The sequence below is a fragment of the Oryctolagus cuniculus genome, chromosome 11 (assembly GCF_051225735.1).
Source record: "Oryctolagus cuniculus isolate XC-2025 breed Fujian yellow rabbit chromosome 11, ASM5122573v1, whole genome shotgun sequence".
Lineage (NCBI taxonomy): Eukaryota > Metazoa > Chordata > Mammalia > Lagomorpha > Leporidae > Oryctolagus > Oryctolagus cuniculus.
In genome coordinates this window covers 65,093,574-65,109,681 of record NC_142877.1, presented here as the reverse complement: position 1 = coordinate 65,109,681, position 16,108 = coordinate 65,093,574, and the positions used below count along the sequence as shown (strand labels likewise).

The 16,108-nt window shown below is 46.9% G+C and overlaps 1 protein-coding gene across 4 annotated transcripts in view; it reads left to right on the top strand.

Moving 5' to 3' along the window:
• Positions 1-16,108, top strand: part of PPM1H (protein phosphatase, Mg2+/Mn2+ dependent 1H) — a 300,918-nt gene that overhangs the window by 152,221 nt on the left and 132,589 nt on the right. Inside the window, exon 5 of one of the 4 annotated variants that reach the window (XM_089307437.1) lies at positions 14,549-14,605. The exons of the other annotated variants lie outside the window; for them this stretch is intronic. Within the exon in view, the coding sequence (XP_089163563.1) occupies positions 14,549-14,591 (43 nt within the window). The 3' untranslated portion in view covers positions 14,592-14,605. Of the gene's footprint in view, positions 1-14,548; positions 14,606-16,108 lie in introns of those variants that run through there. 4 annotated transcript variants of the gene reach the window in all.

The following is a 16,108-nucleotide window of genomic DNA, read 5'->3' as shown; positions in this document are numbered from 1 at the left end:
ATCCGTGAAGACAGTGGGTTTGGACCAGATCATCTTTAACATTTCTGGTGTCTTGAAGGCCATCCAGGGAGGAGCGACACTTTGGAAACTAAAGTGTCCTAAAGATTGAGCTTCAGAGCACACATTTCTTAGAGTCAGTCTTTGACGTTATAAATGAGGGCTCTGTACTTCTAAGTGTTGGGTAAAATATATTTTACATGTTATTTCCAATATTTTGAAAAGTCTGACTGGTACTTTTATCTTGAATAAAGTAGGAAGCACCCAAAATGTAACAATCCCATAGTCAAACAGCACCTCTCAAATCTAGGAAGCTTAATTACATTTTGAAGTGTTCAGACCCCAGGGCCCAGATGTGAACTTGGGATCTTCGAGGTGATTGGTTGAGTTTGCTGTTTACACATGGGACACAGTTCACATAGAAACTGGAGACCAGGCAAGCGTGGCGGTGTGGCAGGTTGAGGTGCCTCATAGGACGCCTGTGTCCCGTATCCGCGTGCTTGGTTAGAGTCACAGCTGCTCTGCACTTCCAGTCCAGCTTCCTGCTAATGCACCTGGGAGGCAGTGGATGATAGCCCGAAAACTTGAGTTTCTGCCAGCCTTGAGGGAGATCCAGATGGAGTTCCTGGCTCCTGGATTTAGCCCCGCCTACCCTCAGCTGTTGCAGTCATTTGGGGCGAGACCAGTAGATGGAAGATCAATGTCTCTGCCTCTCTCTCTCACTCTGCCTTTCAAATAATTAAAATATTAAAAAAAAAAAACCACTAAGGCCAGTATGAATAGACAATTACACTATCCCAAGAGTCACTTATAGGACACATACCCATTACAGTGCTATTTGGGGCTCTTTATTTATTTATTTTTAACTTTTATTTAATGAATATAAATTTCCAAAGTACGACTTATGGATTACAATGGCTTCCCCCCCATAACGTCCCTCCCACCCACAACCCTCCCCTTTCCCACTCCCTCTCTATTTGGGGCTCTTTATAACTGGTAGATTCTTACATAGAATTATTGCCCAGCTTGTATGATATCTATATAGGTATTTGGGTTCAGTTCTTCCCAAGAAATAACCACTAAGTGAACTTTGTTTACACCTATAGAAGTCCCTCGATCATTATCACTTAGGGACAAGCAGTGAGGAATCAGAGGACTCGGTTTCAAGCACTGATTGGCGCTGACCGACTCTGGCAGTAGAGGCCTGGTTAAGTGTTCGTTTTTCTTCTGTACTGCTAGACGTTAGCTGGTGTTTGTTTAAATCTTGATAGTTTTAAGAGTGAAGATGACTCTGTGTTGCGTGTGCATTATCTGAAAGCTTTGCTTTGGTTTGACTTGGAAGCTCCATTGTCCTGGGTCTGTTGTCTAAGCCATGCAGCTGTGTATGGTCAGATTTCCCGTCAGGCCTATGTGTGCATAGGGGTGGGGGAAGGTTGTCTTCAGGAAAAGCTGCCTGATGCTGTTTGTGGCTCATGGGTGTTTGAGGCAGTGGCTGTCCTCCACGTGGAGTGGTCCACACAGATGCAGGCAACCGACCCATGGTGGCCTGGTCCACAGCTGGGGACAGACCTGCCCTTCTCTGCTCCGCTGAGCTAACCTGCCGTGGAGACACATGCAGTAACCGCTCAGTGCACGCCAGTTGTTTTATTGTTCCCAGGCAAAGGCAGCCAACACAACACCTAGAATCATGAGCACTAGGAAAGAAGCAGATGGTGGGCGGATTTTTCACTTCAAGCAAAAATGAACCAGTAGCATGCAAATGACATGCAAAACAATATGCAAATATCACCCTAGTGTCTGAGTCATTAGCTCCTTAGGGCCAAGAGTGAGTCCTTGGTTTAGGAAGGTGCTTGACTGGATTTTAGAAGACAGTTTCAGTTTATTTCTAGAGAACTAAGGCACTGAGAAAGCCAAGCCATCACCACTTATTTCAAGCAGAATCTAAAGGTTTATCAGCTTAAACTAGGAGAGAACCCATTTAGGTGAAAGAAAACCCTTTCAGATTTGTTAAATTCTTAATTCCAGTCTTGGCAAGACTTACAACAGCAGCTGCAATAAGCCAGCTAAGAAGTGCTAGGCACAATGAGAAGTCTTCAAAATGTTTATGTAAAATGCATATTATGAAAAAACTATGCACAAATTTCAAACAAAAATTTGCACCAAAATAACCTTACCTTTCAATTCCATTTTCTATAAACTTTTGGAAGTACCCTCATAGTAAATACTGTTATATTAAAAACAGATGCTCGTTTTCAGTTCTCTGAGTAACCAGGTGAGAAGTAGGCATGGTTAATATCAGACAGATATAATTTGTGAAAATAAGTGGAGCCACAGGGAGGTGAAGCAGTTTGCCCAGGGCCCCAGAGCTGCCATGGAGCCCGAGTGGGAGGCACCCCACAGAGTCAGCAGTCTCTGCACTGTGCCCTGTGGTTCCCTCATGTGCTCGTACAACTCCCAAGGGCTTCTCTTTTCCCACTTTAACATCTGTGCATCAGGAACTCCCAGTTAACATTTTTTCCTTCCTGTATGTGTATAAAATAAGCTGCACAGCCTAGCATCAGTGGCCTCTTAGATTTCACCTAGAATGGGTTCTGGGGCATAGGTGAGTGGAGGGGGCTACATTTAGAGGCTGTGTTATTTTAGTTTCTCATTTATTTGTTAAGCAGAGAGATGGGGTTGGGGGTGGGGGTGGAGATGTCCCATCTGCTAGTTCCCTTCCCCAAATGCCAGACCATACCAAAGTCAGAGCCAGGAATTCAATCCAGGTCTCTCACTGAGTGGCAAGAACTCAGCCACTTGAGCCATCACCTGCTGCTTCCCGGGGTGCACATTAGCAGGAAGCTAGAATCAAGAGTGGAGCCAGGGATGTCCTAAACAGCACTCTGGCCTCAGAATCAGCCCTAAAGGCATTCAGAGATGGCTGAAAAGCCCATGAGAGTATTTCAGGCATGGAAAGCCAAGACACTCTGGCAAAAAAACAAACAAACAAACAAACAAACAAACAAAACCTAAATGAAAGATCTCCGCGAGTGAGATCCCAGTGGAAAGAACAGGCCATCAACGAAGGAGGTACCTTTCTCTGAAGGGAGGAGGGAACTTCCACTTTGACTATGACCTTGTCTAAATAAGATGAGAGTCGGTGAACTCAAAAGGCTTCCATAGTCTTGGAAACTCATGACTGGTGCATAGGGAGATTACTGATGCCATAAACAGGAGTGTCAATTTGTAAAGTCAACAACAGGAGTCACTGTGCACTTACTCCTCATGTAGGATCTCTGTCCTTAATGTGCTGTACATTGTGATTTAATGCTATAACTAGTACTCAAACAGTATTTTTTACTTTGTGTTTCTGTATGGGAGCAAACTGTTGAAATCTTTACTTAATATATACTAAACTGATCTTCTGTCTATAAAGAGAATTGAAAATGAATCTTGATGTGAATGGAAGGGGAGAGGGAGTGGGAAAGCGGAGGGTTGCGGGTGGGAGGGAAATTATGGGGGGGGGCACTGTAATCCATAAGCTGTACTTTGGAAATTTATATTCATTAAATAAAAGGTAAAAAAAAAAAAAATAAAAGAGTGGAGCCAGGACTTGAAGAGTGGAGCCAGGCCCTCTGATATGGGATGCAGGCGTCCCCAGCGGTGTCTTTACCTCCATGCAAAACACCCATCCTTGCAGACTATTTCAGATGCAATTGAGTGTGGTGTGGTCCAGTTCATTCATTTGTAACATAGAAAAAGATATCTTCTCGAAATGATGGCTGCTGACTCCTCCCAAAGCCACCAAAGGCCTGAGACCATTTCCGATGTTGTGTCTTGGTTTTGATGGTAATCTGTTGAAAGTACCATGAGTAGTTTTGGGATCTTCTAGATGACTGTCCTGCAGACGATTACTGCCACAAATTCAGACCTCCATTTGGCTGTGTTTATGATTTCATTGGAAACAAGTGTCTCAAGACTCTGGGGAACACAGGGTCATCCTCCTGAGCTTGAAGGTCTTCCTGGGAGAAGGTGAGGAAGAGCGAGGATGTTCCCTGATTCTCTCTGTGCAATAGGCACGAATGGGTGTGTTCCTGCATCGTTTGTAAATGAAGCCAGGAAGTCCAGCCGGGATGGTTTGCTTTCATTTCGCTTTCACTTTTAGTTTTCCTGAGTTACTCATTTAAGTTAAAGCTTTCTATGTTAGTTCAGAGGTGAATTCCTTTGGCAAGTCTGAATTTTCTTGAGGATAAGAGTTAGGTGTTAAACAAGACTTACATTTCCAAATTCAAAACCAATTACACATCTGTGGTGTCTCCTCTCTCAGGCTTCTTCCTTTTGCTAGGGAAAGATAATGAAACGTTATATAACCGCCTGCCACCCAAGGGAACAGAAGGAACTATTCATCCCTTTTATGTCCAAGGATTTCACCAATGGCCAGAACCTTCCAGAAGCTCCTTGTTGCTAACAAGAAGCCATCCCTGCACACCTGCCAGCATGCTGCTGCCTGCTAGTAGCCTTCCTCTGAGTTCAGCAATACACGCGATTGTCCTCCACTGACTCCATTAAATTCACTACGCCTTTCACTTTCTTGGACACAGATTTGAAAAGTGGCTCTAATTGGCCAGCATTTTCCACTACAGAACTTAAGTTGGCCTTTTTTTGCATGACCATTCCCCGCTACCACCACTACTGCTTTGTTTTAGTATATGTTTTCCATAATCCCTTAGCTGCACCCATCACCTGCAGGAGAAATTAGCAGAGAGAAAATAACACTATCAAAAGGTCACAGATACATTCAGAGATGCGAAGACCAAGTAACAGCTCAGACAATCTGCTTTTCCTGTCAAGCCGCTTATGCCTACACAGACGCAGAAAGGCCCTTCTCTGTGGACTTCTATGTCTCCTCCCCAACATCCCTTGCTCTAAACCAGTGGGTCTCAAAGTGTAGTCCCAAACCAGCAGTTGCATCACCCAAGCACTCATTAAAAGAGCAAACTTTGTGGCTGCAAGGTAGACTTACTGGGTCAGAAATCCAGGAGGGGGCCCAGCAGTCTGAGTTGTAGCACAGGATTCTGATGCGTCCTCAAGGTGGAGGATCACTGCCCTAAGTCTGTGCCAGCAAAGGGTTAATACATCCTCAGGTCAAACAGGAGAGCGGTCCCCAGCTGAGGGCTGCACCCAGGGCTAGCTGCTCCAGCCCGCATTCCCCCTTGTGCTATGTGCTGCAGCTCGCTGGGGGGGAGGTGGCCCCCCTGCACACTTTTCCAGTGGCTGCACATTTATTTCTGCAGCTTGGTGTACTGGAACATGGGCCCCTTTCCTCTGGAAAGCGGGAGGTGGGGTGAGAATTTGTTCCGTGATCCAGCTCCCTATCTCAGTGTCCACGTCCTGCTGTGGAGTTCTGAGGGCTCCTCCCTCCCTGCACCAGACCGTAATTCCCTCATCTGGAATGTGTCAGACGTGTCCTTGTGTGCACTTGGGGTCTCATGTTGCTGGGGCCCTGGGAAAGGAGCCCTGGTTTCTCCATCCCGACCAAGTTATGCTTTTAACAACTTCCCTTTCCTGTTAGCCCGCTGAGAGGCTGAGCTGGAAAATCTCGTGGTGTTTGAAGAAATGGAATATTTGCACTTAGAAATGGTGGTGTGCAATTACTGTGGTCAAGGTAGTGACCTTGTCTGTCCCTGGCTGCTGGGATCCGATAGAACAGCGGATCAGTGTCAGGAGGGAACTTTCCAGTGGAAAACCCCAGGGCTCGATCTTTATCCCGCGCCAAGTTCAGGCTTTTCAGAACCTGGTTGTCTAATTTGCAGATGATGTGAAAGCAAGCAAGATGGACCAGCAAGGTTCAGAACGCTCTCTAGCACTTGGGAATATGGGGCTAGACCTAAGCAGATGGAACTTAAACCAAGGGAAAGGACTCTCTGAATCTTAGGTGTGAAAATGATCCTAAGTAGAAAAACCTAGCAGGGTGAGGGAGACAGAGTTTATCACCTCACTTTTTTAAAAACATTTATTTCTTTGAAAGGCAGCATTACAGAGAGAGAGAGGTAGAGAAGGGAGGGAGAGAGAGGTCTCCCACCCACTCATTCACTTCCCAGATGGCTGCATGGCTGGAGCTGGGCTGATTGGAAGCCAGGAGCTATGAGCTTCTTCTGGGTCTCCCACGTGAGTGCAGGGGCCCAAGGACTTGAGCCATCTCCCATAGCTTTCCCAGGCCACTGGCAGGGAGCTGGATAGGAAGTGGAGCAGCTGGGACCCGAACTTATTCCCATCTGGGATGCCTGTGCAGCAGGCAGAGGCTTAACATACTTTGTCATAGCTCTGGCCCCCTGACATTTTTTTGAAAAGTGTGTTTAGTAGGCAGTAGCTTACTCTGGTCAGTAACGGGGTATAGACCCCAGAACCGAATGTTATCATAGGCTGCAGTGCTGGAGACATGAGGCAGGTGGTAGCCAGTGCTTTTTATTGGCTGGCTTGGTGTCGAGCGCTGTTTTCATGTACATGAATAACCTCACACCAGTACTATCATCAGTCTCACTTTACCCGTGAAGCTCCTCTTGAGGTGACACAATTCAGCATGTGTGTGCATGGACAGGAAACTTCAAGGGAGAGACTGGCAGAGTGCAGACATGTAGAACCACGTTTGAAGGGATAAGGAAAGCTCCAAGGAGCTAGAGTTTGCTCAGCCACGTGAAGTGATGACTTCTGTTGATACCGAACAGATCTTTGGGAGTTTGTGAGGAGTTGGGGGAGAGGTCATATCCCTCAGCCTGGGATGGAGCTGGCAGCCACAGAGAGGCAGAGTTGTGGTTAAGAACAGGGACCCTAGACTCAGACTGTCTGGGTTGAATCCTGGCTCTGCTACTTCATTTTTTTGTAATGCTTATTTGCTCATTTTTGTATGTTTAAAAGTTTGTGATGGAGATCAAAAGATAGAGATCTTCCATCTGCTGGTTCACTCCCCAAATTCCCACAACACCCAGGACTGGGCCAAACTGAAGCCAGGAGCCCAGAGCTAAATCCGGGTCTTTCATGAGGGTGGCAGGGACCCCATGGAACTATCCCTTCTCCCTCTTGGGCTGTGCATCGTCAGCGGGAAACTAGAATAGAGAACAGAGCCAGGACACAAACCCAGACACTCCAGTATGGGACTGGGTGTTTCAAGCTGCAGCTTAGTCACAATGCCACAATGCCTGCCCGATCTACTGTGTCAGTTTTGTATGACCCTGGGCCAGTCTCCGACTTCCAGTGCAAATTTGTCCCTTGCGAGTAGAGGGGATTAGAGTACTTCATTCCCAGCTGAGGACAAGAGGAGCCGATGTGTGGAAAGCCCGTAGCCTGGGGCCAGGCTCATGGAAACTGCCCAGTAAGGTTGACTACTCTCAGTGTTGTATCCATCAGCAGAGCTCCCGAGAGATGGGGCAAAGCTGCCAAGGGGAGTAGCAGGGCTTGACCATAATGAAGATATGTGTCCATCAACTGTGCTACTGCCAGCAAGAATGTTGCAGCAACTAATTGGATTTTTTTGAGATCTTCATCAAGCACTGTGTTTCTCTAACTTTGAAAATCTTGAAAAACTATCACGACTATTTTCATTTTTGCTTCTTTCTTGTAAGAGTTTAATGATCTCAAGATTTGTGTAAGGAAAGGGAACAGGTGTCTCTGCTGTGTGACAGTCTGTCAGCCAGGCTAGGTGGCGAAACATCAGCCCCCCAAGTTCACTGGCCTAGAGAGAAATGGTGCCTTTGTCCCCTGCCAGCAGCTCAGGGGCCTGGGTTGAAGGAAACTGTCATTTTAAACATTTGGCTTCCTAGAGCTGGGACATCTCCATCCAGTGGGAGGGAAGGGGACAAGAATATGGCAAAGCACTCAAGGGTTTTGTGGACCAGCCTTGGCAGAGGTACATATTACCTGTGCATGTATCCCATTACCTAGATTCCAACTAGCAAGGAAGAGGGCCTGGAAATATAGTTCAAGTGGTATACCCAGGCCTAAGGAATTGATTTTGGTGGACAATTAGCAGTTTGGGCCAACTGCTAGTATAGAAAATGGAATTCATGTTAGTTTTAGTTAGTCTTCACTTAATTTTGAGACATTTTTGGATTGTTCTAATGAAACTGCAACTCAGATGTTACTCTTTCTTCTTAAAGCCAAAAAAAAAAAAATCAGTGGCTTCCTTTGTTACTTCAATTTTCTACTGTAAGCTTTAGAATAGGCACAGTAGGTTCAACTTCAGCTGTCAGAGGTGGCAAAGAAAGAGTTGACCATGATCCCCTTTTGCTTTGGAAAGAGCACATATGGGTCCTGAAAAAGCTTACAAGTGAACAGCATACTAAGTGTGTGTCTCTAGAAATTCTTCACAGCAAGCCACACTCCGTTCACGCAGCAGAAGAAAGGTTACACTAACCAGGTGGGGGGGACCAGACTGTTGTTTTAACAGTTTCTCTCCTTTTGAGATTATTTTTAAGTTGTCATAATTGTAGAGATCTTTAAATGATATGCTAGTTGACTTTAATGGTTTAATCTCTTATCTACCCTCAAATTGCAGTTCTTCTGTATGATTTTAATTTCCTGCCTTTGATGTCATCCTTAATAGAGTTGAAATATGAGTGGATCATTTGTAAATAGGCCTGAGTGCATCTTGAGTTTACTTATGTTAAACTTGACAGTTCTTCGTACATTTATTCTGTATAGTCAGAGCCCCAGTGTGAAGCTGTAAGCTAAGTAAACTGTGATGGTAGGAGCAGGATTCAGCGGATGTTTCTTTGCTTTCTGTGAACAACGTATCTGCCGGGACCTGGGCTAGGGAAACTACTGTGAATGAGGCAGACAAGGCCCTGTCTTCGTGTGCTTATGGTCAGCATTCCAGTGCAGGGTGATGGGCCAACACAGGTATTCAGGAGGCAACTGAGGCCCTGGGCCTTACTAAGTACAGGCTGCCTTGGGGTGAACCCCTGTGAGATCATGTCCTTTGGCCTTGGGAACAACGGTAAAGGTTCACTACATCAACAGAATTGCTTCACATGTCGAGATCCATTACAGCAGCATTCTGTGGGCTGACGCTTTGCTTAAGTATTCCACAGTGTCATTATGGTTATGAATTCTGCTTGAAAGTTTAGTTGGTGCTTGGGGTCATTCAGTGGAACAGATATGTTTGGTGGAACAAAACATTTCTTGAAAAATGTAGCCGTCCTTGAGCTGTTAACAACAGGAAATGATCCATGGAGGTCTTGTTTCATGATAGTGTGTTGAGAGTGACCAAGCAGTTCTTTTTTTTTTTTTTTTTAAGATCTTTTTATTTACTTGAAAGGCAGAGCCACAGGCAGAGAGAGAGAGAGATCTTCCATCTGCTGGTTCATTCCCCAAACAGCCGCATCTGAAGCCAGGAGCCAGGAGCTTCCTCCGGGTCTCCCATGTGGGTACAGGGACCCAAGGACCTGGGCCATCCTCCACTGCCTTCCCAGGCCACAGCAGAGAGCTGGATTGGAAGTAGAGCAGCCAAGACTCAAACTGGTGCCCATATGGGATGCCAGCACTGCAGGCGGCGGCTCTACCTGCTCCACAACAGCGCCGGCCCCCGACCGAGCAGTTCTTACTTGCGTGCAGTATGTGGTTATCAGATGGTTAGTGTGCTTTGAGGGGATAAGCAGACAACATAGGTGTTTAACCTTCAACATTGCCCTCAAACTCTCTGGGACTAAATGTGGTTTAGCTGTTTGTGGCAAGAAGGGAGAGGGAGGGTGTCAGCTCTTGGAAGTGAGCAGGTGTTGTGTGGCATACAGCATAGTGAAATGGGACAAGCCCAGCCCTAACCCCTACAGAAAACTCCCTTTCCCATCTGTGAAAGGGACTGGTTCCTACTCTGCAGGACTACAATGTGGATTAGATGTGGTGGGCACAGAACACAGGAGCGTGAGACATGGTGTATTCCTTTCTTCACCAGGTATGCACCTGCCCAGTGCCAGCGCTGGGAACATAGCCACGAACAACGCACCCCTGCCTCGTGGACCCGAGTCAGGAAAGGCAGGGATCTTTCATCCCCTGGGTCACTCCCCAAATGGCCACAATGGCCAGGGTTGGGCCAGACCAAAGCCAGGAGCCAGGAGCTTCATCTGAGTCTCCCACATGGCTGACAAGAGCCCAGACACTTGGGCCATCTTCCACTGCTTCTCCCAGGCCATTAGTAGGAAGCTGGATCAGAAGTAGAGCAGCTGGGACACGAACCAGTGCTCCTATGGGATGCTGACATCACAGGCAGCAGCTTTACCTGCTGTGCCTCAGTGCCCACCCTGGAATGTACTCTTTAAAACTGAGAGCCAGAGAGAAGTAGACCAGATAAGGAGGGAGTGAGGGCCAGGCAGGGAGGTATGGGCTGGGTCTAGGTACTCCCAGTGGTGGATAATGCTGCTGTCACCACAGTGGTGACCCCAGAATAATTGCTTGTGCTCTGTTCTCATGCTTAACTTCTATAATAACCAAGCACATAAAATATGTATGCATATATCACTAATATATAGAAGTAATGTTAATAAAAATAACCCTGCATGTAGTTTTTAAAGCCATCATTCTGTCTTACCCACTGAACTCTAAGTAATTTTGTCAATTTACAAGGAGTTGGAGCTGTGCACGACCTTGAAGACCATCTTGCAACGCATTCACACACTGTGATTAAGCAGTGAGACCATGGTTTGCCTGTTTTCTGGTAGGATCTTCTCTAAATGCACACGCTATACACATGCCCAAGCATAGCCTGGGCCCAGGCAGAGCACTCCCACCAACTCCCCCCCCCCCGCCCCGGGTGGCACCCAGGGCTGCTCTGTGGGCAGCACAGCCCTTGGATCTCAGTCTGGAGTTCAGTGACCTGGTTCAGGGGGTGTCAAACTTGCGTGAACATTGGAGTCATGAGGTGTGGGGGGTAGGGTTTCTCCCTTTTTCCTTTTCTTTCAAAATGTTGTCATGAAAATGTTAAAATGTACAGGAAAGTTGGAAGACAGCCACTCCCATATACCTACTACCTACCTCCTGCAACTAACAATATTTTGATCCAAATGTCCACCTGTCTTCCTGTTCCTCTATCAGTCAAGTACCAGCCTGAGTTTTATGTTTGTTTGTTTTTGCTAAGAATTGCGGAACCCCTCTTCTCGGGCTTACAGGGCTAGAACCATTAAGGTACTCCTGGGGAATTTGGAGTAGCCAATCTGGGAACTTTTTATTTACTAAAAGCAGAAAAGGAGAGCTCCCCATCTCCTGGTTCATGTTCCTCTCTCCCTCCACACCACTGCTCACAACAGCCAGGCTCAGGCCAAGCCAAGGCCCGGAGCTCAAAACTCACTCCAGGTCTCCAGGGTGGGTACTGAAGACCCAAGTACTTGAGCCATCACCTGCTGCCTTCCAGGGTGACATTAGCAGGAAGCTGGAATCAGGAGTAGAGCCAGGTATTCAAACCCTGGCACCCCAATATAGGACATGGCATGCCAAGCAGCAGCTTAACTACTGCATCAAACACCCATCCCATAAATCTCCCTTTTTCCTGGTGAGAAAAATGTGTCCACAGAAATTGCCTCTCCCAAGTTCCCACTGGTTGCCGGTGCCAGGATTAGAACCAGAACCAGGCCATCACCTATGTTTGTGGGACTCACCTCCTCTTCCCCCTCCGAGGTGTTGCCTGGTGTCTACTCCATAACACTCACTCTCTCCAGAAGCAAATAATACCCCCACCTGACTTTGAATGAGTACTTTGCCGAGTCACTACCTATGCTGGGGAGTTGTGAAGAATTTGTTTTCTCCTCGCTTAAATCTTCCAGGCAATCGAGGAAAGCAGAGCACTATGTATAGAGACAGGAAGGAAGGTTTCCAGAGTCCACATGTCTGCTTTTGCCTCAATGAGGCACCAGTGGAATGAGCACTGGGCTGGGGCCCAGGGACACAAACCCCAACATGCTCTCTAGAAAGCTGCAAAAACAGTTGGAAATCCATGTCACTCTCAGAGCCCCAGTTCCCTGCTTTGAAAAACAAGCGGACTTAGCAAGATCTCTTTAGCTGATCTCAAAGGCATCTTCCAGCTCTGCATTTCAGGGACTCCTGAGTCACTCTCAGCCGGAGCCTGGCCTGGCCTGGCCTGGCCTGCTCCGCTTCCTGGACTCCTGCAGGACCTGTCGCGTTTCCCTCCTTCAATACAGCTGGCTTGGCTGCCAGGGGGCAGCTAAGACACCTCAAATCCAGAGCCTAAAGATTTTCAGTTGCTTGCTATGACAGAGCTCAGTTTACCTGAGAACCTGGCCTTCAGTGGTTTCCCCCAGATCCAAGTCTTCTAGGAAGTCCCCACCCTGCCCCAGGTGGCCCTCTGTGTGGCTTCCCAAGGACCATTGGGCACTGACCGTCAACTTCCTTCTGGCCCTCAGAGGCCCTGGTCCGCAGGCTCTCAGCACTGTGTCTGCCACTCGGCAGGTTCATCCTGCCATTTTTCAAAGTTCAGCTCATCAAGAAATGACTTGTCCTGGAAGCTCACATGTTAGTGGCTGTGTGTGGGCCTGGGTGGTGGGCATTGCTTCATGCCCTCCAACGGGAGAAGCAGGCTGTGTCACTGCTTTGTTTGAAATTCTCCACATAGGGGCAGGTGTGCGGCCTTGTGGTCACTGCACCAGTTGATCCACCTGCGTCCCATGTCACTGCCTGAATGCAATTTCCAGTTCTGGTTCCTGACTCTAGCTTCCTGCTAATGTGCACCTAGGGAGGCAATGGTGATAGCTCAAGTAGTTGGGATCCCTGCTACCTGTATGGGCGACCCGGATTGAGTTCCTAGCATTTCCTGGCTTCTGATTTCATCCCCAGCCAGGGGCCATTCCAGGCATTTGGAGAGTGAACCAATGGATGGAAGACCTCTCAATTCTCCCACCTTCTTTCTCACTGTCATTCTTCTTTTCAAGTAAATAGATAAACCTTTAAAAAATAATAAATAAGACAGGAACCTTTGCCCATCTAGAGCTTGCAGTTTAAAGAAAGGACCCAAGTTATAAGAAAAATATGCAATTCATGTAAAAGCTGTTAATTCTCCATGCTCACTGGATGCACCCAGAGTGTTCACCCAAGCTGCTGCCTGCCATCTGGAAAGCATCTGATAGAGTCAATGTGGATTATTAACAGTGAGGGCCAATAAGAGGCCCCGCCCACCATGGTTGCTACAACACATAGTCAAGTTAGCTACCCTGGTATATTTTAGTTTATGGTAAAAACTTGCAGGGTAAAATACATTTTATGTTACAGTATAGATGATTAGAAGCTTTGGACTGATATGGGAAAAGTGTATATTGAGAGCTTTTTCAGAAAGCACATCTCGGCTGTGTAGGAATCCAGTGTGGAATTGAACTCGTTAGTATTGCTGCCAAGTGTTCACTCTGGCCCCCGAACTGTATTCTTACCATTTGGAGATGGATAATATCCTGGACTCAGGAGTTGAGCTGTGTGTGTGTGTGTGTGTCCGTCCAGATAGTTTACAATGATAATTTTGTTGCTTTGGGGCACAGTGGGAAGCCTGTAATATTCTTTCCAGCTCTTGAGTTTGGCGAACTTTTGAATGTAGTGTTTTAGCAGGCAGTAGTTGTCTCTAAGTAACACAGAAAAAGTCCTTTTTCAGCAAACCCTTTAAAAAGCCTCCAGGCTCTGAGGCATTCGACAATCGCACAAGGGAATTTTTTTTTTTTGCAAGACTGAGCTGTGTAGTCAAGGTCACGGCTTCCCAGGGAGCTCAGCTGCACAAGAAGCCGGCAGTCGTGCTGCTGGGCTCAGCCCCCACCCTGACCCTCTGTGCTGGACTGGGCTTTGCTGCTCAGCTCCTAGACCCTGCCTCTTCCTTTCCAGTGGCATCTCAGGCAATAAAGAGGCTTTTGAAATCGCAGACCGAGAATTCTTTTCTAACTCTGAGCTACCAAGCCTGCCGGCAAAAATTCCATTTGTGCAGTTGATTTTCACACCGATTGATCTCAACCTGCTTGTCACTCCTGTTGTTCTTTTCCCTGTCAAAAGTTTTTGTATAGTTATTGCTCCCCCGCCCCCAAGTCTTATTCATTGTGATTCTGAGCAGGAAGGTCATAATTGCCGTCAATATTTCATGGACACATGGTCCCTCTTCCAAATGGGCTGCTCTAGTTCTTATTAATAGGTCATCTAAGAAATAGCTAGACTGCATTGCACATTTTCCAGACTCTCTACTGAAATAAAATCTCAGAGCCAGAGGCCCACTATGTAAAATGGTGCACTTGCATGGAGCAGGGTATACAGTGGTGATGGCATAGATTCTGGACATAGGCAAGCTGGATTCAGGTCTTGCACTGTGCTACTTATCCTAGTGCTGTGTGACCCAGAACAGAATACCCAACCTCCCTGTTCTTTAGTTTTTTTAATGGAGATGATAAGAGACCTTATCTATGAAAAGTTTGTTGGAAGAATTAATACTTAAAGTGTATAAGACACTAAGCACAATTCCTGGTACATAGTAAATGCTCAGTAACTGCTTTGTTACTATAATAATCATCAGGAACGTTATCATTGTCCCCCATTGTTGTCCCCTTAGGGTTTTCCACAGAGCTGTTAAACATCGCTGCGGATTCCTGTGATTGCACTGCCAATGCTTTTCCCCATAAAAGACATTAAATAACTGTCAGACAAAAAAGGCCAACGAAGCAACCTTCATGCTGCTTTCTACAACAGATGACTTCCTCATGGAGCCAGTGCGCAGTGTCACAGACGGGCTCTGTCATTCGGAAGCTTCGCTGGTGAATGGGCACCTATGCCCTCTCTCCCTCTGCTGGAGGACTCGTGACTCACACACTGGGTCCGGCATCAGGCCCCTCTGCACGTCACAGTCACAGTACCCCTGCCGCTTCCAGGGCTGCACACAGCTTCCTCCCCCACACACTGAGGTCTGATGCCCAGAGCCTCTTGGGGGGACCATGCCACCCCAGGAAGAGCCAGGACCCGCTCTTGCACAGGCTGCTGCTCTTTCTGCAGCCACTACGTAATCACCTCATGCCAAGGTGGTAATTGCTGGTTTACTGCATGGCCAGCAGGCAGTCTTCTGGTTGACCCAATATGTCCTCAAAAACTCCCAGCCTAGCACACTGAGAACATCCAGCAGTGAGGGCTTGAAAAGGAGAAAGTGTGGTTGTGGATGTCCTCATATCTGTGTCTCATGTGTGCACAGGGGGCCATGAGATGTACAGCAAGCTGTGAAAGCATGAATATGTCCCAGGTTAGGTCTAAAAAGAAATCAGGTGACAGACTTAAAAGCCAGAAGAACCCAACTGTCCTTGTTCAATCATTCGCTATTAAAGAGGCTCACACCTTGCCATGAGGGTCCCCAGGGACACTCCCACAGGTCTGCATTTTACTTAGCGTTCTCATCTTGCATGATTGACCCCTCCCTGCTATGTCTTCCTGTGCTAGATCCCTTCCCATCCAGGACCCTCCCTCCAAATGTACATTCCCTGGTTCCACTTCTTCCATAAGCACCCCTGACTCTGCCCCCACCACATCACTGCAGTACAACTTTCCTCCCATCTGAGCTGCCCTACTGTGGGGTAGAGCTGACCAGCTGCTGTCCACCTTGTTCTCTCCTTCCTGAGGGCAGTGGTCACCTTCCCCATCCTGCTTTTCAGTTAAGCTATAGCAGCTTGGCTGGGTTTTGACTTGTAGGAAGAAATGATATGTGACTCCCAGAAACCTGTTATGTACACAGGTACTTCAAAAAGTTCATGATAAATAGGAATTATAAAATGTTTATTTTGGTGCAAACAAGCTTTGAAATTTTCCAAATACAGATTTCCCATGAACCTTTTGAAGAGCCCTTGTATGCATGGATCTCAGCATTTTTTGCATCCAGATAAACTTATCTTTTCATTCCACTTTCCATGAACTTTTTGTAGTACCCTTACACTGTGATGGTTTGAACTATATCTCCCAAGAAGATACGTTTGAGTCCTAACCCCCTGGTCTCCAAATTTAACCTTATTTGGAAGTAGGAACTTTGCAGATGTAGTGAAGATGAGGCTATATTGAATTAGGGTGGACCCTAAACCTAGTAACCTTTGAAGACTGGCAGGTGGAGACAGAGATGGCCAAGGGAAGATGAAGG